At 42.4% G+C, this 25,894-nt stretch overlaps 1 protein-coding gene across 1 annotated transcript; it reads left to right on the top strand.

Moving 5' to 3' along the window:
• The first annotated feature begins 10,260 nt into the window (after window positions 1-10,260).
• On the top strand, window positions 10,261-25,255 carry PLIN2 (perilipin 2). Its single transcript, XM_074166039.1, has 9 exons — window positions 10,261-10,400; window positions 12,565-12,620; window positions 12,700-12,895; window positions 13,580-13,662; window positions 14,182-14,467; window positions 14,786-14,970; window positions 15,715-15,849; window positions 16,529-16,819; window positions 24,270-25,255. The coding sequence occupies exons 2-9, from the start codon at window positions 12,591-12,593 to the stop codon at window positions 24,402-24,404; spliced, it is 1,341 nt and encodes a 446-aa protein (XP_074022140.1). The 5' UTR covers window positions 10,261-10,400; window positions 12,565-12,590; the 3' UTR covers window positions 24,405-25,255.
• The last annotated feature ends 639 nt before the right edge of the window (window positions 25,256-25,894 follow it).

Here is a 25,894-nt window from a genome sequence, read left to right as displayed (position 1 = left end):
TCCCCTCACTACTTCTCCTCAGTCACTCCTGTTCCATCTGAGATGCTATCGAAGATAAGAATCTGGTTTATAAAGTCTTCTCTTCTTTGGTTTATTGATGTTCCTGAGCCTCTGCTATGAATGTGGACAGACATATCTATGTAGGACTGTAGATCAAAACCTCCCCAGAGACTGAAGGTCACCGAGTGCATCTCATATTTATTTATTAATAACAAAGTGAACTCAACACTTTTATTTGGAAAAATTGAAAAGATGGAAAAATTGAAGCACTGAGACCTAGAACTCAGCTTCTAAGGCAGCCAGGTACTGAATGTTTGACGTGGGCATGCCTTTCAGAGGCACTGAGTATCCAGAAACTCCTCTTGGAGCCGAGAAAAAGCTTTCCCTCGTGCAAAGTCTTGTTAGCTACTGGCCAAAGCTTTCCAATTTGAAAAAGGACAACACTACGTTATAAAGCACAGTAGGATATTAAGCTAAAAACAGTTACATCAGCATTATTGATTTTTTAATTTGGCTTTACTGCTGTTCTTGACCACTGTGGGTGAGGGTCTCTGTTTCTGAATATGTGTCGTGGTTTAGCCTCAGATGGCAACAAAGACCCAGGCGGCTGCTCTCTCAGCCCCCCCTCCGCCTCCCGTCGTGGGGAGAACCAGAAGAAAAAGGTAAAACTCGTGGGTTGAGACAAAGGCAGTTTAACAGAACAGCAAAGGGAACAGGAAAACAACAACAGTAACACTGGCAGAGGAATGTACAAACACAATTACGGCACCACCGCTCACTGACCAGGCATGGGATGCCCCAGCCTGCTCCCAAGCAGGACTTCCAGCCCCTTCCCCACCAGGCCAGCTCCCGGCTACCCCCTGGGCTTGGCTCACATGGGATGGAATACTTGTGTCCCTGCCAGAGCCAGGGGAGAATTAACCCTACCCCCACCAGTATGAGAAAAGCATTCAAAAGTAAACAACCAGTTAAACCTCACAGCACCCCTGTGGAGCATTTTTAGAGAAGATAGGTAGAAACCAAGTAACTATTTCCAAAATCTGTAACTTAGGGTAGGTGAACACAGATGGACTCCAATTCCACAGCCCTATGGTCCAGTCTGACTGGGAAAGGAGCATCTGCAGTCTGGAAGCCATGCAACACCGTTAATGAAATGGGATGCCTAAGCTCTGCCTCTCAGTGCTCTGCTTCTCAATATAGCTGATGCATTTGAGAGGAATGGCATGCTAACATAGTGATAAAAACTTCTGGGTCACCAGTTTTGTGTTTAGCCAGTACGAAGTCGAGGCAATGCTCTCTGCTTTACCAGTGGATTTCGAACCTTGACCTGCTAATCCTCATTCCCCTGCATCACTGATCAGACTATATCATCTTGTGGACACGTGGAATAATTCTGGCATCTTACGCCTGCTTGGCACAGTACAGTTCAGCAAGCACCTAATAGCTTGTTTTAATAGTAGTGTTTGATTTAGCTGGTTGGTGGACTTTGTGCTGCCATAAAAGATGAGACATTTTTAAAGATTGTGGCAAAGCAGCCAAATGGAGTTTAACCAGGGTTTGTTAGCATTTCCATGCACTAGTTGCAGACCAGTAGCCCATATTCAAGGCCAGTATCTTGTCACAAGGAAATTGCCCAGGGACAGTGCTCCCTAACATGCTCCTAAGAGAAACCCATTTAGCCTTGTTTAAGAAAGAAGCCACAAAGGTGGGGAGCTTGTGGAAAACTCAGTAGCAAGGAAGGACATATGTAAAGGAGCAAAAGCAAGGCTACAGTGGAAGCCTCCTTGGATTCCAAAAGAAGGTTTCCCACACTGTCAGATCTAAGACTTGATTCTGTCTGCAAAGGCTTTTGCAGCAAGATCTTTGCAGCTACATCAGCATAGAAGTCCTGAAGTCAGTAACGCTAAAATGATTTACAGTAGCTGCCTGTGTGGCCTTGTTTTTTCTTTCTCTATCAAGTAAATGGAAATGTAAGTAGTGAAGGCTTGAATGTTTTATAGTGCACACCTCTTTGATTTCTATGCAATGTATAAGAATAAATACCCTTCTGGTAAGGAACCTTTTTGAGTTTAATAAAGGAAATTCTTAGACCCAGATGAAAAAGGAGTAGTTAGTTCCTAATAAGTAGTTAGTTTCTAAAAGGAAAAATAAATAAAGAAAAAAAAGAATCTTCTTTAGGTGGAGAATTTTGGGAGGTAGCTTAGCTTTTGTGGTGGGAAAGGGGAGAAGAGAAGAGAAGAGAAGAGAAGAGAAGAGAAGAGAAGAGAAGAGAAGAGAAGAGAAGAGAAGAGAAGAGAAGAGAAGAGAAGAGAAGAGAAGAGAAGAGAAGAGAAGAGAAGAGAAGAGAAGAGAAGAGAAGAGAAGAGAAGAGAAGAGAAGAGAAGAGAAGAGAAGAAGAAATACTTGGTCTCCATCTTTGTAGAGGACAGAAGAGCCACCAATGTGCTTGAAATGCACTGGGAAAGACTCGGCATAAACATTAGGGGAACCTTACAGGACACAGATTGCTCGTGTGTGATGTGAAACTTACATTGCCAGAGAGTCTTAAAAACAGGTTGAACAGATCTCTGTCAGAAATGACAGATACTATTAATCTTCCTTTCAGATAGGGGAATGAAATGATATATTAATGGGTCATCTAGACCTCTACTTCTGGGATAACTGTCATCCCATCAGATGATCTAGAGTAATTATCATCACTTAGAAAGTGTGTAGAGGAAAACATACAAATCTCTGCATCCCCAGAACTTTTTAAGGGCACAAACTGCAACTTTATGTCAGGACCATGAGTGCACTTATAAGCCTTAATTGCCTTAACGGGTCTCACCAGGGACCATTATCCATGCACCCTCTGCCCATGGCCTAGGAGTCCCATTAAGACCAGGCCTGAGCATGCCATCCTGGCCTGAGCTGTGTGGTACATGTATCTTTCTCCATTCCTGCCTTCTATTGCTCCTGAACTGTTTGGATTTCCTGACCTCATCTACAACCTGATGCATTACTTTGCCTTATTGGAGGATAACCAGACTGTCAATGGGACCTGTTATCATCACCAATCTCAACCTGACCGTTTGGACACCCTGTTCAGACACACCCTGTGGGACTGTACCCTGTTACGGAGGGCACTGCCTGTGCTGGGGTCACCCTTGACTCACAGCTTTTTTTCCCTTAAAGTGCAGTCTGACTCTTTTTGATCCCTGATACTTAAAAGCTATTGCCTTCAGAGATATCCTAGTTCTCCACCAAAGTAATTCCTACCAATACCAAAATGAAATTTGATAGGCCAGCAAGCACACTTGGTAACCTATTGTTCTGAGTTACTAAAATTTTTCAGTGTTGCTTTTAGATAATACAGGCTTCACCACCATGAGGGGCTTTGTGCAACTTCTTGAGCAAACATGGTGGTTGTTGAATATTATTTGTGTTCCACCACTACACCTGTTTTTTGTCAGACCACCAGTTGACAAGTAAACCAAGATACAGAAACAGATTTTTCTTATCTGTCTGTTGTCTAGAATGTACTAATCTTTAATATGACAACACATCTCTAGCAGAGCAATTGCCAATATTAAATTATTCTTCAACCTCTTATCCTTCCCAGACTCACAGATACCTACTGAAATGGCAGCGAACTCTTAAAAATAACGTCCACATTAGAATGCCTGGAAAACAACCAATAGAGCATTCTCTGGTTATATTATAAATTCTGACTGAGAAGATCACCTTACATATAGGCAATTACAGTATTCATGGGCATAGCGTACAAAGTCAAACAAAGGCATTTTGGTGAAGTGGAAATGAGTGAAGGTATTGGAGTAGCTTAATAGACTGATGACATCATCACCGCCCAACCCACTTAATGTGTTGTACCCAGTGCTCCTATGGCATCAGACAAATGCAAATGGTAACTCTTATTCTATGCAGCTGAGTAAATATGTCACAGTTTTACTGCTTAGGAAGGAATCTGTGGTTTAGGTCTACTGTTATAAATAAAATAAAACCCTGACTAAATTCCCTGAAAATAAAATTGTATGAAAATTACCAGGCTAATACCGAAAGGACTGTCTTCAAGGGACTCTATGCAACATGTTTTGAATTCTTGAATGTCAGTTATCACTGATGGTAACTACGAACTGCTTCAGCACTGACTAATGTTGATGGAACAGCATTACATTCTCAAAGAGGAATAAGCCATAACTTTATACAAATACATAGAAACATTTTTGGAATGCTGATTTCTTAAGAAAAGTGCAAAGCACTCTGAAGACTGACAGCTGGGATTTTTTCAGTAGCCCAGACTTAGCAATACTAACTCTAATTCCCTTGCTGTATGCCCTCTTCAAAGCACATGTGCGGCATGTGAAGAAGGCATGTCCTTGTCAGAAGTATTTAAGAACAAAATTCTCTGGCCTCTGGTTAGCAGAATGGTTTCTGTTGCAGCTTTTAAACAGCCACAAATTATGACTTCAGATATGTCCTCACAGACACCTCAGGTGGTTACATGTCTCTGCTCTCAGTTGCATTGAATATGATACTGCCACAGATTAAATCCTTGTAATTTGCTGTCCTTTATCCCCTAGCAATAATCAATCTGTTCCTTACTTCTAGAACAGGGACTGGATAATTTTGTCATGTGTTTGTGTTGTATCTACCACATCAAAATTCTCACCCATAACTGCATCTCCTGGGTGTTAATGCAATACAGTTAAACAATTACAGGATCATGTTAACATCAATACAGAACTTGCTGTATTGTTTAACTGACAGTACCTAGATAATTGCCAAATACCTAGGATATTAGTTTTCCTTTCTGCTGCTATGTCATTATGAAGTAATTTGTCTTTTAAAACAGACTGCCTTATTGATAACTTCTGTCACGGTCTCAGGTAGTGTCTTTGACTATGCAAACCCTGAAAACCACAGGGCTGTATGTGGGCTGATGGGAGTTATAACATATATGAGACATGAGACACGAAGGCCTACTGTGATCTTTCTGAAGGTGCTGCATGTTACCATGACAACACGTTGCTGCCCAGCTTTCCAAGGACATCTGGCAGGGTTATAGACAACTGTAGCCGAATGAATAAAAATTTTCCGTACATTATGTAGATATGTGTAATTGACTCCCTGTTGCTCTCAAGCCAGCATGAGTTGGTCCCTTTCCCTTTTCTTCTGTCTTAATTAAACACATCATAACTATTGTGGGGGCGGCTCATACTCTATATGGGCAATAGCACCTGCCTGCCTGTGACTGATAGTACTTTTGTTTGCCTTCACCCCTCTTCAAGCGTTCAGAGGAGAACCTTTTACCCAATTCCTTTCTTTTGAACCAGATGTCAGGTTAACACAGTTACAGCTGCAGAGGTAAGAGGTAATGATCTCTGGACAGCTAACACAAGATAAGACACATATACAGATAAGTACATTCCAGAGGAAATGGAGCGTGTAATAGAGAATGCTGCTCAGAAACAAAAGGTGGGAGTGCTTTACTTTTGGGCAGAACAAAACAAAGATGCTATTCTTTGTGACGACAATTAGTGTGAACTTAGAAAAGGAGGATCTCGCCTCACTAATCTGATATCCTCTCCTGGAGAGGGAAAAACAAGTAAGTCACAGCAGGGAAACTATTGACATGATTAACCAAGACCAGAGGAAAGCTTTTCATATAGGAACACACAAAAAGCTTAACCCCAAAACCAAAGAGTAAGGTAGATAGACAGTTTAAGTTGATGGAGTTAGCTGCAAGTCCAAAGACAGAATGGTGCAAGACAGGATTACAAAGCCTAGAAATGGATTACCATGGGATTGGAAAGAAAGGGGAAAAGTGAGAGAGCTGAGGGAAGATAGCCTTCACAGTTGTGTTATATCACAGACACCAGTCTCAAGGTGTCCAGCATGGCAGTGTGATTCCCAGTTCAATAGATTCACTTGCATCTCACATGGCAGAGCAACTTTCATAAACATGGAAAAGAAAAACATGCTTTGAATATTAGAAATCTTAAAGGCCAGAGAACTGTTATAATCAATTGACTTGATTATTTGTGCTATGGACCCTGAACCATCTTCTATCTTTCACAGCTCTGAACACCTTTTTTCTTGTGTCCCTACGGCAATCCTGAGTGCTGAGAATTACTGCAGTGATGGTGCTACCAGTAAGAACCTGAGGAAAAGAAGGCATGTCAGAATTTTCCTGTGCTTCTAGCTCACTCCAGACAGCCTCAGACTGTGGCTGGAGGCAGTCCTTTAATGCCTGCCAGCTTCATAAGGCTGTGACTGTGACTGGACATGCTTTCTTGACAACTCCAAAGGGCCGCCCTTCTGTGCTCTGTTTTGCAGGACAAGAGCATGGATAGTTTCTCCTAGCATGGTTAAGAGCATGTCACCACTTCACTTCTTTGAACCACCATCCTAAAGACTGAGTAAAGACACTGGTTAGCTATCTTGATGTGGAAGCATGCCTACTTTTAAACAAAGGCAGCTTTAAAGTGATGGGAGAGCTCTCACTCTCCCATTTTTGACTCCCCAGGATATCCCTCTACCCACCGGCTGTAAGGCCAAGAGAAGATCCTTGTACCAGGTCTTGCCAATACACTAGCGCTCTAGCTGTCAGTCAGCTCTGCCTCGGCATATTAGACTACACCTGTTCCTAAAGGAATAGTATCACCCCAGTCAGGCCCTTAGAGACATTACCACTGCTCTCTCCTTTTGCCTTCCTGTCACCTTGTTTGTGAACAGCTGATACCTTGGTGTCATGAGGTTCACAGCCGAAGCAAGAGTTCCTGCAACCAGCTGGAAATGTCTGTCAGGGCCGTGATGGCGGTTCCCTGTGGCCGTTAGCGATGCTGCAGTAGGGTCATTCTCCATCTAAATACTGTTTACATACAGTATTAGCCAATAATCAATCCATCTTTCCTTACAGGTCTTTCCCTTACAAGGGCATGGAACCTGCAAGTCATTGTGACAGAGGTGGCTGAATAACATCTATGTCAACAGCAAGACAGAGTACCCAACCTTGCTTCATTGTTTGCTTTGGAATCCACAGCCAGGATTCAGCATAGCAATAATGGGACTTGGGCCTGACTGTAACAAAAGCTTTTCATCACAACTTAAAAACCAGACTCTACACTTGTGATAAATAAGAAAAATCAAACTGAAAGGATAGGGTCTCCTATGCTACAGCAAGAGAAATTGATTTAACTTTTTTAGGATTGCCTTTAAGCTTATTTATGCTGTATTCCTGTGTGCTGCATGGTAAAGATGTATTCTAGAAAGCTAAGTACATATGCAGCACTCATATAGACTACTTGCGGTCAAGTTTAATATTTCTTTAAAAAAAAAAAGGATCTGAAATGCTCTCTGAAAGTGAAAATTTCTAGTAGCACGTAATATAAATTCATATTCAATATGAATAAATTCCACCAGCCCTGCTGGACCCCGGGCTGATGTCCCAGCCTGGCCTTGGCCCATCCCAGTCCCCACCAGGTTCCCAGTCCTCAGGGCTGGGGCTGCCCCCAGCTGCGCACCCCCCACCCCAGCTGCCCTGCTCTTGGATGGGGTGGTGGGACCTGGGGCCAGCTCCGCTGCCCCCATGGGGACTGTCCCTGGCTCCCAGCTGCCAGGAAGCCCCCAGCCCACACTGGCCCTGACACTGCAGCAAGAGGAGCGCAGCCCCTCCTCTTTGCGGTACTCAGGCTGTAAGAAAAGCCGGCGGACCTGAATTCTACCTGTTGCTGCTATGTTGGGCACACATATGTTACAAAGCTTGTGAGGCTGAAACCTGAGCTATTCCCTGTCATGGACGATATGAGTTTCTAACAGATGCACCAGAGCATAGATATGTTTATTATTCAACCCATAATTTCATAACTTTAATATTTTTTTCTGAAGTTAAGGATAGATAGGTCAACTTCTGTTCTAAAATGTTGATCCAATGGACTTGAATGGATGAATGTGCTAATGTGTTACTCAGGCTGAGAGAATGAAACTTCTTTCATTAGATGCATTATGTGACTTTAAACATCCGCACCGTGGAAGGGAAAGGTAGGGTATACTGTTACTGCCTTCCTCTTTTAGCAGTGGCTGGTGTGGCATGCTTTTGGGTCATCTGTTACTACTGCTTTACTTGATGCTGTCCTGCCTTCCTCTTCTTCAGTCTTGACTGGGACCACATCTACCTGTGTTTTAAGATATTTGAAGAACTTGGTCCATCCAAGAAGTAACACCCCCACCTCACCTCCCTCTTCTCCCCTCCTGCCTTGTTACCAAGACAAGGTTTTCAGGAGGCAAGTTCCCAGTTTTTTAGAATTTTGGATAACCCCCTGTGAGTTCATTGAATACAATAGGGGACCTGGTTGTGAAGAGAAACATGTTCTGAATTCTTAGCCTGCCAAGGACTGTTGAGGGGTTGATACTATCTCTAATTATTGCATTCTGGCAGAGTGAGTCGCGAGTGTTCCAGTACTACAAATAATGGTGACACACGTTAGTAACTAAAATCCCTGAAATACTCTAGAATTCCCAGTACAAACACCCCTGAGAAAAGGGGTAAATTAATTTTGTGGTTGTCATGGGTGCATTGAATGTTTTACACTTGAGAAGCCACGTGACTGTGAACAAGAAACAAATAAAGGTCTCGGGTAACAACAATGTAAGGACAACAGTGGAGTGCCTGTATGTGTCCTGATAGGGACTTAATTAAACAGTTCAGAGAAGTAAAAATTCCTATTTCATCCCAGAATAGTCTTCTATCTGTTCTGCTCTGGAACAAGAAGAGATAAGTGATTCCTTTGCAGAAGCAAACTGAGTGACCATTCTGGGAAGGTCTTCTTGAAATGTGCTGGGAAAAAAAACATTCCCTCTCCCCACCCCAGGAAGATAGTGTTCTGTGGGAGTGACAGTCAGAATCTCTCTAGCAGAAAGCAAATGACATTTTATAATACTGTAACGTGAATATACATAAGAATAGATGGAATGTATATTTTGCTATCAAGGCTCTGCAAGAAATCTTCTCTTTCTTATAGTAGACCTCAGATTCTTCTTGGTGGTCAGTCCAATAAGGAAAGGTGCCTCCTTCCCCCGTCCTGGGAAGATAATGATATTTCTTACTGTACTGCTCTGTATTGCTGGAATCTGTTGTCCTGCCACATTGTCAAGCAGAAAAAGAGGTCTATTTGTTTTAAGCAACAGAAATTAAAACAGAATCTGTATAGTGGACTTTTGTTTATGGAGCTGAAACAGCATAAAGGAGTCTTTGTTCTACTTAGAGATAAGATGGTTTGTTGTGAAGTTTAACTGTTAAAACAATTAAGGTTTTCTGGGAAGGAAGTTAAAATTTCCTTTAGGAAAAATATTTGTGCAAAAATGACTGCCTCAAGTAGAATTTGTTTGTACACGTTTGTAGTGCGTGATTACCCTTGAGGCCCCAGTCTTTCTTGTCAGGTTGTTCTGACACCGTCTCACTGCGACGATGAGCTAGATAAAACTATAATTGTAAATACATATTTGGGCCTTTGCCCACAACTATTTTTCTCTGCTGGTTTTATATCCATAACTGCAAGGTGCACGTCCTTTGTTTATAGGCTAGAAGTGAAGTGCACCTTCGGAGTTATGAAAGTTACAGCATACCAAATGCATGTTTAGATCTGCTGAAGATGATTATCTGTGAGCTCGCTGAACCGCATCCGTTGTGCCGGAGCAGAAGACCGGCAGCTCCTCTGCCCTTCCAAGCAGGAAGCTCACTGGCGGCCTCAGAACCAGTTGACCCCAGTTTCAGCTCACCCCACGTTCCAGCCCCAGGTGGGGGGGTGCTGGTTAAGAGGTGCTGGGTGAAGGAAGAGAGGAGACTAATTTCAGACCAGCACAGGCAAATCTCTTGCCTCGTTGTTTTTTCCCCAACTAGATGAGACGCAAGACCTGCATGAGAGAAGAGAGAGTGCATTTTGTCTGGAAGCCATCTGCCCTTGGCTAGGCTAATGGCAGGCCTATACACCTCGCCTGAAGGCCTGGATCGACCTCTCCTCCTGGTCCTTGTGTTTAAGGACTAAGGACGGGTCTGCCGAGAGATCGGTCGCACAGGAGTTTTCCTTGGCTAATATTTATCTTTTCGGATGAGGCTCTGTCCCCTTGCCCAGCTGCCCGACGGCCGCCGGCGACACCACCTCCTTCCCCCCCCCGCCCTGCGTGTGTACCTCCCTTCCTTCCCCCCCCCCCGCCGCGGGCCGGGGTGACGCGCGGCGGCGGTGACGCGCCCTCCTCTCGCGAGAGAGCGGGCGGCGCGCGGCCGGCGGCGGCCGCTCCCCATAAACAGCGGGGCGAGGCCGGGCCTCTTCAGTCAGCGGCGGCGGCGGCGGCAGCAGCGGCGGCTTCGAGTCTGGTTGCGGCTCCAGCTCTTCCCTCCCCGGGTGAGTACGGCCGCCTGCGGCGCTCCGTCCTGGCTCTCCTTGGCTGCGGGTGTGACTCCACAATATGGTGGAGCCCGGCGGAGCGGGGCCGCCTTTGCTGCCTCCGCTGCCTCCGCCACCGGCCCTGCGGCCCGGCATCCCGGCGAGGTGTTTAAGGCGCTCCCGGGATCAGAAACTCCCCAGGGGCTCGTCAGCGCCCGGTAGAGGCACTGGAGTGCCCCGTCCCCGGAGAGGACCCTGGTGACACCTGAAAACCGGGGCGGCTTCCTCCCTTGAGCACTGCGGGTCGCCGGGGCAAGCCGCTCGGCTCTGCTGCATGGCCCGTCGTGTCTTTAACTTCTTTCCATAGTGATGCGGGAAAGTGGAAACTGAATTTCATGGCGTACTTTGTTCACTTTGCAGTTCAGGGTGTTTTCCTGTCTCTGAAATACGCTTTCATGCCATGGGCTTTGATTCACTCACCTGCCCTGGTAAGGTGGATCTGACTTTTGTCAGAGCTGAAACTCTGGGTTTAAGGGTTCTCTGAAGCTGTGCGAGATCCTAGCTGTCTTCCCTCTCTTGAAGAGCAGGAATAGCTTCGCAGACAAACTCTTAGTGACTTTTTAGTGTCACTAAGTAGTGACCGTGGTGTGTGTGGCCTGGATCATTTGGGACACATTGCTGAATAATCCTTGAATTAAGGGCCCTTCTTCCTTCAGAGACCAGATTCTGCACTGTTAGCCTCTTCTGTTCTGCAGCATGCTTTGCAGTTTCAAGGGAACTTCAGTTGCACTCTAAGTAATCTGACTTGTAATGCTGTGTGAGGAACATGACATGTTTCTGGGGGTATTTCAGTATTTGATAGATGGAAGGCAAACTTCTCTGTTACCTGTGCGTGTTCCATCTTACTGCAGGCGTTACCTTATGGCACGTGTGTGTTAATAGGTGCAAATATGCCTGTAAAATGTTAACAGCACGCCTTTGTCCTTGCTCCCCATTATGTAACAGGGAAAAGTTTTACTTGACCCCAGGCAGAGTATTAACACGCTCCTTTTGATACTGTCGTGTGTATGAGAAAGCCAACAGCAGTTTTCTTTCTGACAAACCCAGCAGAAAGTCTTGAAAACCAGTCTTTTCAAAGACTGACTCTTAGCTGACCTTTCTGTTGACTTCATGTATGCAGGTTCTTCTGGAACTTCAGTGTCATATAAAAGCATTAATGCAAAAAGTGCTTCTTGCAGATTTAGTTCAGCCTGCTTGTGTTCATAGGATGTCAGTGCGCTTCTGTGTGTTCTCCTTGTGTGGAACTGCAATACCCCTCTCCTTTTATAGGGTTGATATGAGGAGAGCTGTTACTATTTTCACCATGGGAATGCATGTTGGAAAATAATTGAGTAGCATGGGCTTGTTGAATGACTGGTGTCTGCAGTCTGTTTCAGTGTGGGATGGGTAATAATTAGGTCTAAATTAGCATAAAGGAGTGTTATTTTCTGCAGTGGGAAATTCCTATGCTCTGTATTACAGGCATGCTAACTTTTGAGCAAGCTGAGCAGGGGGAGCCCTACAAGAGCATCAGATATGGCACTAGAGATAATGAACTCCTTGAGTTTAGTGGAATGGCTTGGGAGAATTGAGCTGAGGTCACTGAAATGAGTATTTCACCTCAATCTTCCATGTGTTTTCAAGATCTGGACAGCAACAATAACTCAAACTTCAAACTTGACTCCCTTATCCTAACAGAAGCTCCAATCTGAATAAAGATATTGGTGAAGGATTCTTCACCTGAGTTAGACATCCTAAATTTATAATTTTAGTGACTTGTTGGGTGGCATTTCTTTGTCCTGGCTCAACAGATAAGCCCAAGTGTGTCTACTTCTTCTAGAAAAATTAAATGAAACCACTAGTGAGTAGCTCTTCAGTAATGCTGCAGTGAACTGCTGTGCCTCAAAGCCTGTACCTTGCATGTACCCTCCTTGCTTTGCCTAAACCAAACAATGTAATTAGGAAACAAAGTTTTGGATTTCTAAATTGTTACAATGAAATGTAATTCCTTTGTGCAAGAATGTGAATATCCTAATCCCCTTGATCAATGGGGTTGATTACAAAAGGGTTGTGGGTTTCAAAATCTTGTGATTAGATCAAGTGGATGTGAGGATGCTGTAACTCAGATATGCTTCTTTCATAGGCTGTGTAAGATTCAAGACCTGAAAAATGGCATTAGCAGCAATTGATCCACAGCAGGTATGTCTGAGTTGGCCACATAGATTTTTATGTCTAGTTCAGAAAACTAGGAGGTAACTAATCTTTCTCTTTTAAACAGAACATTGTATCAAGGGTTGTCAACCTTCCCTTGGTGAGCTCCACCTATGATATGGTGTCCACAGCTTACATCACCACAAAGGATAACCATCCTTATCTGAAATCAGTATGTGAGATAGCAGAGAAAGGAGTGAAGACGATTACTTCAGTAGCCATGACAAGTGCTATGCCTATCATCCAGAAACTGGAACCACAAAGTAAGACAAAGATGGAGCTGCTGATAACTTTAATTCAGCTGATTGCTTTATATATCCAGATGCACTTAGAGTTTAGTGTAGTCGTGCTGGTCTGGAGCGCCGTTTCAGGTGCTCTGAAGGCAACTGAACCTGTTGCCTAGCTTGTTGAGTAACTGATTACAGATGGTTATGATTTAACATATGATAAAAAAAATCCAGAGCCAAAGCAGATTCCAGCTTTTGTAATACTAAACTGACTGACTCATCTTGATATGTAAGATGGTTACATAGTCTCTTGCTCAACACCTTCCTCCCCTTTCACCTGGTTTCAAATGCTGGTTCGTACTTTCTGTCACTGAGAACAACTTGTGGTTAAATTTGGCAGCTGTGTCACAAAGCTGTTGTAACCAGGAGCCTGGTTTCACAAAGCGGCAGGTGCTTTAGCTTGTTCTAGCAGTTGCTTGTAAAACATCAAATCGATTTTCTCTGCCTGCAAGTGAGCTTTTTTTTTTTGGCACTGTAAACCTGCCTTGTTCTTGGGCTTTCCTGCCTCAGATCTCACTGAAAAGGGGAGAAAACTGCTTTAAGACCATAGTTTCATGAGGTCTCTGTCAAGAGGAATTCTTAATTGGAGTTATTTATACTAAGGAGGGGGGGGAGGGGGAACCCAAAATTAAAACCAACTATTGTAATTTTTTTTTATAGTTGTAGTTGCCAACAACTATGCATGTATAGGTCTAGACAAAATTGAAGAGAGACTGCCTATACTCAATCAGCCCACTGACAAGGTAAGTTCTTTCCATGTACATACGCTAAGCAGAAGAACTATACACCCTTCGTCTTTTCTAGTATCACTGAAAATACATGGAGACAGATTTCAGTAAGCCATGCCTGAAGCACAGCTTAGAAGCAATAAGGAAGTAAAAGGTGTTTCTGTAGAATTGTCTGTTGCCTTTGCGAGGCCATTAAGCCTTTTTTTTTTAACTTCATTTTACTTACCACTTGACACCTCTGTTTGTAGCTGCTGTTCACTGGTGGGTATCTTTTTTCTTTTTTAAAATTTGAGTCCTTATCTCTTTCCTGCTCAGTGTGAAGCAAATAGTGTCCGAATTACATTTACTGAAGTGTTTTGAGCTGAAGGCTGTGTGGCAGTCATATTTTGTTTTGCCTTGTACATACATTTTCAGGGCAGAATTTCTCCTAGATAACAAATACTTGTATAAGCTTTAGTACAAATTTACATTTCCTGGATTATGTAGCTCTCCCTGGAAAACATTTCTAGTGAATCAACCTGTTTCCTATGGCAGGTTGTCGCCAATGCCAAGGATGTAGTTGTTGGAGCCAGAGAAGCTGTAACAACCACTGTGACTGGTGCCAAGGAAACTGTTGCTCACACAATCACTGGAGTTGTGGGCAAAACTAAAGAAGCGATGCAAGACAGCGTAGAAATGACCAAGTCAGTTGTCAATGGCAGCATTAACACTGTCCTAGGAAGTCGTGTGGTGCAAATGGTGAGCAGTGGAGTGGACAGTGCTCTCACTAAGTCGGAGACCCTTGTTGACCAGTATCTCCCACTTACAGAAGCAGAACTAGGTAAGACCAATTCAAGGTTTGATTTTCTTGGAATGCTTGTACTGGAAAGAAGCAAGCAGGCATCCATTTATTACTTACTCATAGTGGGGAGGGGGCATGTGCTTCCCAAACTGCCCCTTACTGGTTATAATAGCATTGTCTTCATGGGGAAGCAGAGTTAAAGCAAGCATTTCTACATATGGTGATCTATCAACATATCCTGGTGCTAAAGGACTACTAAACAAGTTCAGTATTCAGCCATTACATAGCAAATAAAATAGTTTCAGACCTTTTAAGTTTTCTTCCAGTGGTCAATTTGCTTCCTTTCTATATATCTAGAGAAAGAAGCTGCAAAAGTTGAAGGTTTTGAAGTTGGAGTTCAAAAGCCAAGCTACTACATTAGACTAGGATCCCTGTCTTCAAAGGTCCGCACACGTGCCTACCAACAAGCCTTAAACAAAGTTAGAGATGCTAAACAGAAAAGCCAGGAGACAATCTCTCAGCTCCACCACACTGTTAATCTGGTAAGTCTAAGATTTCACTTGAGGTATAAAAAGCAAACATTGGCGTAGTTTCAGACTGCAGAAAACAGCCAAAAGAGGCATAGGAAAACTGGAATTGCACGCTCAGTGTAAATTCATTTTCTAAATACAAAGCATTTCCTATTTGGAGCTTTCCACCACCATTCAGGAGAGGTCCTAAATCAGGCCAAGCTGTAAACTAACCAGGAATTACTTGTAATTTTAAGCACTCCAGAAATAGAAGTGACATGTTTAAAATTAGATTCCTTTTTTAGAGTGCTGGGTTTGACACAGTCTTCATTCAGTGAAGAAATTGTCTTGCAATTCAGGAACACTTCAGTCCTTTTTAAAAATAAAATGTAAGATTCTTCATGGGCTTGCTCTTCTTGCTCTGGGTATCTCTGAGCATTCCTGGGAACTTCAGTAGTCTTATCCTAACAACGTACCTTTATGTACAGGACAAACTGTACATAAAGAGTCATGGCCTTCTATACGCTTTCAAATCCTTGTGTGGGATGCTAGTCGGGGAGGGGGAAATAGTTGAGGTAGAGGGATACACTACATAACATCTGAAAACTGCTTCCGGTTTTCTCTTGAAGAGAACAATCACACTCTTAATATTTCCCAAAGTCTTTTATACCAAACTTTTAAAGTATTTAAAGAGGAGGCTACAAAGCAGCTAAGGTAGGGTAGCCCTAATGGAACTGTTTGGACTCTGCTTTACTTCCGTGTTTGGCTGTGTTTCAGATCGAGTATGCCAGAAAGAACATGAATAGTGCCAATCAGAAACTTCTTGATGCTCAGGAAAAGCTTTATCAGTCCTGGGTAGAATGGAAGAAAAATACAGGCCAAAATGATGGTGATGAACTGCATAGTGCTGAGGTAAATAGATGTAAATGTAAACCAGGATTAAATGGATTGTATACTGTCAAGGTAATGGCAAACTAACAGTCCCCAAAGCGCACAGCATCTTAGCAGCAGAGAAGCTTATGTGCCAATATGGAATTTGAATGCTGAAGCTCAGGGCAGCTGACGACCCCTATGAAAAGTAGGGGATACCCGAACTCTTAAATGAGCCTACTTCCTGCAAACATTTCGGGATTCATTCCCCTTTCAAGAGAATGCTCATCTTGATTAGTATGTGAACCTGTGTTGGGATGTCCATATCTAGATCAGCTAGGCCTTACTTATCTGATATGGCCAGACCAGAAATAAAAACTTCTCAGCATACAGCAGTCTTGGGCACCAACTCACTGAGTCTTATGTGTAGCTTTAAACTGTGGTTCATTGATTAGAATATCCTGCTGTGACTTCTTACCCGAGTTGAAACAAGAGCTTGCTTATCTGTCGCTGGGTAGAAGCTACTGGTGTTTCTGTTCCACAAAGTACTTGAGCCTTGAAGAAATATCAAGTACTTTCAAGTCTCTGACTCTTCAGACTTTAGTCATAGCTTTATTTTACTTGCATACCCTTTACTTTGCTTCTTTATTTATCTTGAGCAACATGGAGTTGCTCCAGACATAAAACGATACTAATGTGCTGTTACGGTCTTTGTTTCCAGCACATTGAGTCAAGAACTCTAGCTATTGCACGGAACCTCACTCAGCAGCTTCAGACCACCTGCCTCACACTGGTCTCAAGCCTACAGGGGCTGCCACAGCATGTGCAGGATCAGGTTTACAGTGTTGGGTCAATGGCAGGTGATGTCTACCAGAGCTTTCGGTCAGCGTCCTCCTTCCAAGAGTTATCGGACAGCTTTCTTACCACTAGCAAAGGACAGCTGAAGAAAATGAAGGAGTCTCTGGATGATGTGATGGATTATCTTGTTAACAACACGCCGCTCAACTGGCTGGTAGGTCCCTTTTACCCACAACTGCCTGGCATTCAGCATGCTGAGAGCAATGGTGAAGGGGAGAAAAACTCCAGCCAGAAAGACAAACAGCCTGAACACACTACTGAGTAAACTGCATGGCATGCATGTACTCTGCTGACTGACCAAACAAGTGGCCTTAGCAAGTGTAGCTGTCAAAAAGCCTTGGAAAAAAATCCATAAACATAAGAGTGGGGGAATGATACAGAAAAAGGATGCTCAGGGCTGTGTTGTCCTGTGTAGTTAAGCCACTCTAAAACTCGGACTGTCTCAAATGCCTAAATATTGGCAGCTTACAGTTGTCAAGATGCCTTTGTCTGTCAAGTTAAGAAACCTCACTAAGCTTGTTAATGGTATTAGTACCATTAGTCTAAATGAAACCTCCCATAGCTAAAAACATTTGATTTGTTGTTTAATCTGTACCAGAATGGTATAAAAGCCTTACATACTGTGAAATGCATTTAAAAGCCCTGCAGTCTAGCTAGATACACTTAAATTCCATATTTGGTGCAGACCACACGTTTGATTATTACGGATCTGACTGTCTCAAATTCTACTGCTACACAATTAGTGACAAAAGTTCTGTGAGTGCAGAATTCCAAAGCTGAAGTGGGGTTTCTGAACAAGTCAGCTGGAGTTACTTAAATGCTGTGACAGGGCTAACATTAACTCTATAAACTTAACTATTGTATAACACGGTAACCTGATCGCAGAATGATAGAATATCTCAAGTTGGAAGGGACCCAGAAGGATCATCAAGTCTAACTCCCTGCTCCTGGCAGGACTACCTAAAATTAAACCATATGACTAAGCGTCATCCAGATGCTTCTTGAACTCTGATAGGCTTGGTGTCATGACCACTTCCCTGGGGACCCTGTTTCAGTGACTGACCAAATCATTATCAATACATTTATTTTAGTATGCAGTATAAAGATAAGATTCATGCTGTTTGTACCCAGGTGCCTGCTGTTGTGGGGGTTGTTGTGGGGTTTTTTTGTAGCTATATCTTTTTGTAATTCATTTTGTATGTTAGTAATAAATGCTTCAGTAGTCAAAGTCTGTCTCAATTTCAGTTGTGTTAAAACAAATGTAACTTGCTGTTCTGTGACTCTTTCAGACTGGGTCCAGCAGAAAGCAAGCTTGAAATGCAAATGAAGTAGACACACATTGAAAATGTATTTGTGTGTGTGTGTGTGTATGCATAGATAGGTAGGATACTGCTGCATCATTTCCTTCCTCCCTTTGAGTTCCTGTGCATCTTTCCATTCAGTCTTAGCTCTACTGCTGCTTTTTTTGGTGCTTGCTGCTGTGTATAATGATGACCTAAGCTGTTAGCTGATGGATGCTCTAATTGAGAAGAGAAGGATACGGACAAAAATCCCTGTCATGCCTTTGCAGTAGGTGTTCTGTTTGTGTGAGACTGCCAGCTACCTGCTTTGGCTGCTGGTGTCCTAGAACAGTATATACTCCTCAGCTGCAAACACCAGTTTTAACCTGTTTAACTTTATTTACCCTCTTTTGAACTTGAGTGCCTAATGTACATTAACACTCAGCTACTTGGGTGGAATTGTTCCTCAATAAATCCCGTGAATCCCTCCCCTGGAAGAGAGTTACAGTCACTAAGAAATAAGCTTTCTTGGTTTAGTGCTGTCCAGGTAAGTTGTATCTGTGTTCTTATGCACGCCCTATGGAACTTCAAGTTGTGATTATTTAGTGTAGCAATACTGGCCACCATTTTCAAAGAGGTCACCAAATAGTGTGAAGCAAAAGTAAAGTTCAGAGGAAGGCTGTCACCTAGTGGCGTGTTGCTACATGGAGCCGTGCTTCCACCTGGTAGGATGTTGGCACTAGAGGAAATTACACTTAGTCTAGCTTTCTAGTGTGAGAGGGCTTGTGTAGCTGCTAAATCAGGGTTGGCCTAGAAGTGTTAGGAAGACTACGTTTTAAGCACATATTAAACAAAATTGTAATGACAGAGGAGTACAGATAAAAATCCTGTAACTTCCAGCTTTAAATGCTTGCCTTCTGTTAAGGGGGCTGTTTAAGATGAAATTGTCATGAGATGGTGAGATACTCCTTTTCAGCTAGGGCCTGAGTTAAGACTGCTGGAATTCTTTCAGCAATTAATCTTTTTTACTTTAAGTATTGAATGACTCCAGCCAGAGAATATCCTTTTTTATCTCAATTTCAAATAGAATTTGTAGAGTGCATCCACTATTGTAGAGGTGCTCACAACAGGAGGGACTGAATAGATTTGGGAGCAGCTGGCAGTTCAAAGAATGGAATTCGCACTCTTACATGTATTTTAAAATCTGAAGGCTGTGGGCCTTCATTCTGAGGTGATCAATCAAATAAGATATTCAGACTGCTCACTGCCTGTTGAGTACTGGGAAATAAAAGCCCCACCTAGTATTAATACAAGAGCAATACATCTTTTGGTTCTGTCTTAAGTTTAAGTTGCAGTATTGTTTCATACTTTCTTAGATGGTTGTCCAGCTGTACTACATGTCAGCAAGCAGACGAAGTAGAAAGCAGCCTAGACCTTCAGATCATTTCTCCTTCACTGCCCGCTGTCGGGTGGCTTCTGTGTTAGTGTTACTTTGACTGCTGACACCTCACCTAGAACTAGTAGTGGCAAACAGAGGAATGCCTGGTTAAATGCCTACCTAATGGTTGGGCTAATAGCCTGTTACACCAAAATGCTGTACGCAGGTTCCTGCATCATGCTTTTGTGGTGTGGCTGTTTCATTCAAAGCATGTAAGTTTCTATCCACCCCCTCTAATAGAATTAGGAACCCTTCCTTGGAGGAAAAGAGGGCTGAAAATCAGCAACAGCAACAGGAACTCTGTTCCTGGTTTATTATATTGTATACAAGTCTCAGGATTGCAATTATTAGACTCTCCTAATAAGAAGAGCACTGGATGCATTGCATCCAGAATTGAATGGCAACTGTATCTTGCATTGATATCTTCTTGCTAGTAATCCAGTACAGCATATTGCTAGACTCCATTCTAGTTACAAGTCTACAGACAAAACTTGGTATTTTTCCCTAGCGCAGCAAGAGGCAGTAACTATTACAATGCCTGCTCAAGGCAAGAATGACGTGGGCACCTTCCATAGCCATCGTCGGGTTTTTTGCCACAGTGGACTGAAGCTGAAGTACGTGCTAATAACTGCTGAAAACTCTCAAATAGAAGGAGGAAAACCTAAGACATTAACAGAGCATAAATATTTTCTGCCACCTTACATGTTGCTCTATAATTGCACATACCGCACAGCTCAGCTACACTGCACAGAAACTTGCTGGCTCTTGTTCCAAAAACACTTTTGATGATATAGCCTGGGCTAGAAAACGGTGAAGGCTCTTTTGGAACCTTTAAAAAAAGATTAAGATCAGATACGTTGAAAGTTATAGGAAATAGTTGATTCTACTTGCAGCAAAGATAAATTAGATGAAATGGAATAGTGTCAAAGACACACAAAACCTGTGATGGTAAAGGTTAGAATACTAACAAAGCATTTATCAGTGGTAAGGTTATTTAGGGTTTATTTAGAATTCAGAAAATGATTATTTCTCTTTAAGAGATCACTGAAAAATCATTCACACTAGTTGAAACTTCCCCTTTCCAGGCTCATGTGACAGAGAACTATTTTTCTGCCATGGCTAATAATCCTTTGCTACAAAAGTTTTGAACACAAGCATTTGTAAAGAGCTCTATACAGTATAAAAGTTTCATAAACATCATATTTATAGCAGCATACACATTTGTTGTTGAAGGAGAAGTTGTTGCCCCAGCATTCACACACACACCACCAGAGTCATTAACTGCTTGACCAGGGTCCCTCCTGTGGGCAACACTGGCGGGCCGACGGGTGCCGCTTTCGATTCCTCACACATGCTTATTCTTGGCCGTGCCCCCTCCTTCTTCAGGCTCAACCCTACGTTTCCCGCAGTAGAGTCTCAGGGTGTCAGATTTTATAAAAATAAGTGATTTAATTGAAAGGTAGAGCAGCAGGATCAGCCTGGGCTGAGTGCCTCCGAAAAGGGAGGGACCTTGAACAAAGAAATCCCTGGGCGCTTAAACCCTTGTAATCTGTACCAGCTGCCCCTCATGCGCTGCTCACGCGTCTTTTAGTCCAAAGGTGATTTTTGGTTTGGGGTCTTCTAACATCTCATTGGATTTTTTTTCTGTGTCCAGGCGGGCAGGCCATTGACTGCTCGTATCTTGTTGATTTGCAGTCTCTGCTGAGGGTTGTAGCCGCCATATCTTCTGGTTTACACTTCTTGTGCACTTGTGTTCCCTGGCAGACTGTGAGAAACTGAAAAGTCCCAGACTTGGGGAAAACACTAACAAAACATCACTGTGTTATTAACATTTTCCTTACGCTCAAAGACTAAACACAGCACTGTACTAGCTGCTAGGAAAATTACTAAGAAAATTAACTGTTGAGGCATAAAGTCTTCAGAAAATGTAGCTACTCGTGCTAAGTAAAGCATAAATTACACTTTACAAACAGCGCAAATCCCACGATATTACAACCCTAAGTAATTTATTCTGATTAAGTCTTACTTATTTAAGCTAATCAACTAGTATCTCTCAACATTGGTCAAATCCAAATTGCAAGATTTGTATAAGGACTGGAGTTGCAGGGATATAGCTAGTTTTCCTCAAACTAAAGAAAGGTGGAAAGCTTTAGAAATCCCTCCCACTCCTTAAGATTACTTTTTTTGCAATAATCTTTTCCAAACTGCAACTTAGAGTAATACTATATAGCTAGTAAAACAGGCAAAAGGATTTGGAAACAACTGACGGATTATTTATCTTTATTCAAAAAAATTCACAAAAATAACCAAAATCCACCAAAAAACCACCCAAAAAATTATCTAAGCCATCTAACTAAAAATAGAAAATGAAACCTAACTTATTTTTTTAAGCATGGTCTGTTGGTCATTTGCATGATCAGAAAGTCTTACACGCAACAGCTTGCTGGAGGTGTTGTGCACATTATTTTGTTAAATGTATTTCTTTGCATAACAAGATGGAAATACTATTTCTTTTGGATGATACAGTCTCTGATGACTGAAAACAAGTGCTTGTTCTGAAAGTACACAAAATAAGAACCATCTCTCAAATTGCTAGTGGCTCAGTTCTGAAAATATATGAAGCAAGAAAAAAAATGGATTCATTTAAAGTTATGTTGGCATTGACATTAAAATAATACTGAAGTATGTTTTGCACTCTTCATGCAAATATTTTGCAAGTTTTGCACTATTCTGTGTAAATGACATAGCTGCATCTTACAGAGAAATGGCATGAAGAGTCATAAACTGGCCTTATTCTTTGTTGCAGGAATTGACTTACTGCTTTGTTTCAGCTTCCTTTCAACCGTGAGAAATTATAAGGAACTGAAGGTCCTTCACCTAAGTAAGCCCATAACACCAAGGGCTTTGCATTGTTTTAGTTAGGCTGTTGCAGATGCTATTCTCTATAAACATGCTATTGAAATAAGCTTGCTATTCTAATTTAGAATATGCTATTCTAATAAAATTTAGCATGTTCAAAACTGAGATAAATCATATTGACACCAACCCTGTTTCACTCTGATGCTGACAGATACAAACCAATTTGAAATTCTTTGATGGCTACGAACATCTTACTAGAATGTTAAAGGAGCCAGCTGCTTATAATGTGTCCATTAAGGAGATGAAGAAAGCACAAACTTAAATTTGAGCGATTATCCCACTGTCAGTAAGAACAACATGGATAAAAGTAATAAAAGTTAGTAAATGATCACTGGTCAGACACAGTTACTGAACATGGTCATGTGCCCTGCTCAGTGTAAATACAGAAGAAAACAATTTGTTTAAACCATCTGTTTGGGCACATTTTAAACAAGTTTGCATACAGACTACTTGGCCTTAGTCTTGTTAAGAAACCTCCGTTTGTACTGCAGTATGAAATACGGGGTTATGTGCTGACAGTGGGAAAACTTGGTGATTTCTCTAATTGCAGTGATTAGAGTTTTAGGTAAACTGCCATAAGCAGAAAAATTATCTACCAGCAAATACTTCCTGCTGGTAGAGAGATGTTTCCCATATTCTTAGTGCCTTTTGATTTTTTAGGAGACAAATTACTGATCTCATTTTGGTCAAGTTTAGGTTCTCAAAGTTGTCTATGCATTTCATTGTTTTCACACTAGCACCTGGTAAGTCACGTGCTGCTTAAATTCTTCTGAAGCTCAGTTTTAATTAATATTTTAATTAATATTTTAATTAATATTTTAATTAATATTTATAAGACCCTGGTGCCCTATGGCTACCTACTCTCTAAGGAACTGAGTGATTCACGTTCAGTGCTATCTGCAACCTGGCACCTAAAATGGGAATCCTTGTATCCTTTGATGTGTTCTCTGTTCTTCTGACATTTCTTCATAGCAGGCAAAGCATAGATTTGTCTTGCATACTATCTCTCATAAAAGTAAGTCATAAACAAGCTGTTTTGCAGTTAGGGAATGGATTAAAACCGCTTCTCCAGTCAGCACTGAGCTTAAGTTACACAAACGCCCAGAAGCCTCTTCAAGTTGCTGCTTCATACATGCAGAACCGAATCCTGTCAGCATGCACCAATCATTACGTGCTGATCCTGTGCCTGGCTCCAAGTATGTCACATCACCTACATTAAAGCTAACCATGAGTGAAAATATAAGTTCTTTTGGCTTGTGGCAAAAAACCCCAACTTTTGGTTATGAGTAAATTGCTTAATTATATCGCATTTTTCAGAAGCGCCTAAGCAATCTAAGTCTTACTAAGGGGACTTAAAGGTTGGGACTTAAGCTCCTAAGTGTCTTAGCCAACATTTTTAGAAGTGTGTAACATCCACGTATCCACTAATGTCTCTGGCAACTCCTGAAATGGGGTGCTGCTTAACAGTACAGAACATTATACATGCAGTTAAAACAGAGGACAAAGTGGGATAGCAGTTCTCCAGATACTTGTTTCCTCAGGAAAGCTTTGATGTGGTAGGCAGGCAGGGCAGTCCAGAGCAATCCATATCAAGCTCCTCAGAGCAGGCTCCTCTGTATAGCCTATTGCTCCCAAGGAAAGAAGAAAGGCAAAGTAAGTTAAAAAACTTCCTTTCTTAATTTGCCAGTGACCAGTTTCACAAAACACATTCCACTAAGTTCAGCTCTGTTCCATCTTTGCTATAAAATCCTGTTTTCTAAGACACTGACCTACATCTTGCATAGTATTCGGTCTGTCTTCATGCTGTGTGTTTCATGTGTGACTGAGCATATTTCACTCTGTATTCAGTATTTTGGGTCTGATTTCTAGAGATGCTGAGCATCTTTCTATCCTGACTTCAGTGAGGAGTACTGCACAGATTTATTTAGTTTTACTTTTAAATTGATTGAAATTTCATTCCCATGCAGGTTCCAGATTTCACTATTACAGACCTGTCTTCAGAATCAGATGATATCCCAGACATTTTGGATTTGGATGAAGATGATCAACAAGACTTTTCACGCACAAATGGCCCTTACACTACAGGGCAAAGAGCTGAGTAAAGAGAAGCATAAAGATGTGTTTTGATACAATGTACTTTTGCCATGTTTAACTTATATTTCTCCTTTTTAAAGATGAACTTGCCTAGCTTAGGGATTTTGGGGATATTTTTTTTTAATCACCACTGTTTCACTTAGCTGCATCAAAATTCAAATTTTTTTTCCGCCTAAGGAATGCATGCTACATTAATTCATTAGCATGGGTGTCAAGCTCCCATACTACAAGCCAGGTATAGCCTAACCAGTGTATTGAACTGATCTAATCTTTGTTAGTGATTTGTTCTCCTGCTGGCAGCAGCTGTGAGAACACTCCAGTGCTTTGCATAAAGGGCTGCCAACAAAAGGAGTTGATGAGGATTTAGCCACAGAATTTCCTTTTGGTCTACATGAAAAGCACTTCTGCATCTACCTCTTTGCTGCTGGAAGGGGTAAGAGACTTTGTCTGTCTCAGATTCTCTCAGGTTCTTTTTGTTAGGCTCAATACCTAGAGTTTAGAAGCTTAGAGCTTCCCTTTGGCATGTGTGCTTTATGCACAAAAGGACTCCCTTTCTCTTTACATGCCTTCTGTGTGCAAAAATTTTGCCCATCCTGATGCTATCAGTTGCAGGGCCTGAGACTAGAAGAGGGTAAATGCTTAAAAAATAAAGTTTTCTGGGAATAAGGATGACAGTTAAAGAAGAAAGGGGGAGAGACTGTAAAACATAAGGAAAAAATGGAGAGCAGAGAGATACAAACAGATGTGGGATGAAAGAAGATTTACAAGTAAGAAAGAGAATTTAAGGTAGGGATACTTCTGGTGACGGTGATGATCCTTTTAATGTTTAAATAAAATCTCAATCAAATATTTGCTATGGAATGTCGAATCCCCTTTTGCTTGCGCGCAGTGACCTTCTGCAGGAGTTGGGGTGAGTGGGAACTGGACTGGGGGCAGCCTCGCGGCGTTTCTTTCTGGGTCTCAGGCTGAACTCCTCCTGCAGAGCTCTCCTCCCTGTGGCTGGGGTGGCCGCAGCAAACCCGGCTGTGCTGCAGGGTGCTGCTTTCCGTACTGCTGCGGAAGCCTCACCTGGCCCTTGGCTGAGCTGTGAGGCCAGACTGGCCCCTGGGCTCTCTCCTCATCCTAACACTTGGTCGGCGTGAAAAACTTTTGAAGTGTAGTCACTGAAGTGCCTTGCCCCTCTACTCTGCGCTCTTGAGACCCTACCTGGAGCACTGTGTCCAGTTCTGGAGTCCTTAACACAGGAAGGACATGGACCTGTTGGAACGGGTCCAGCGGAGGGCCACGAAGATGGTCAGAGGGATGGAGCACCTCCCCTTTGAAGACAGGCTGAGAGAGCTGGGGATTGTTCAGCCTGGAGAAGAGAAGGCTCCGGGGAGACCTTATAGCAGCCTTCCAGTATCTGAAGGGAGCCTACAGGAGAGCCGGAGAGGGACTCTTTGTCAGGAAATGTAGTGACAGGACAAGGGGTAATGGTTTTAAATTGGAAGAGGGGAGA

This window comes from Numenius arquata, chromosome Z, assembly GCF_964106895.1.
Source record: "Numenius arquata chromosome Z, bNumArq3.hap1.1, whole genome shotgun sequence".
Classification (NCBI taxonomy): domain Eukaryota; kingdom Metazoa; phylum Chordata; class Aves; order Charadriiformes; family Scolopacidae; genus Numenius; species Numenius arquata.
This window is presented reverse-complemented; position numbering and strand designations above follow the sequence as displayed.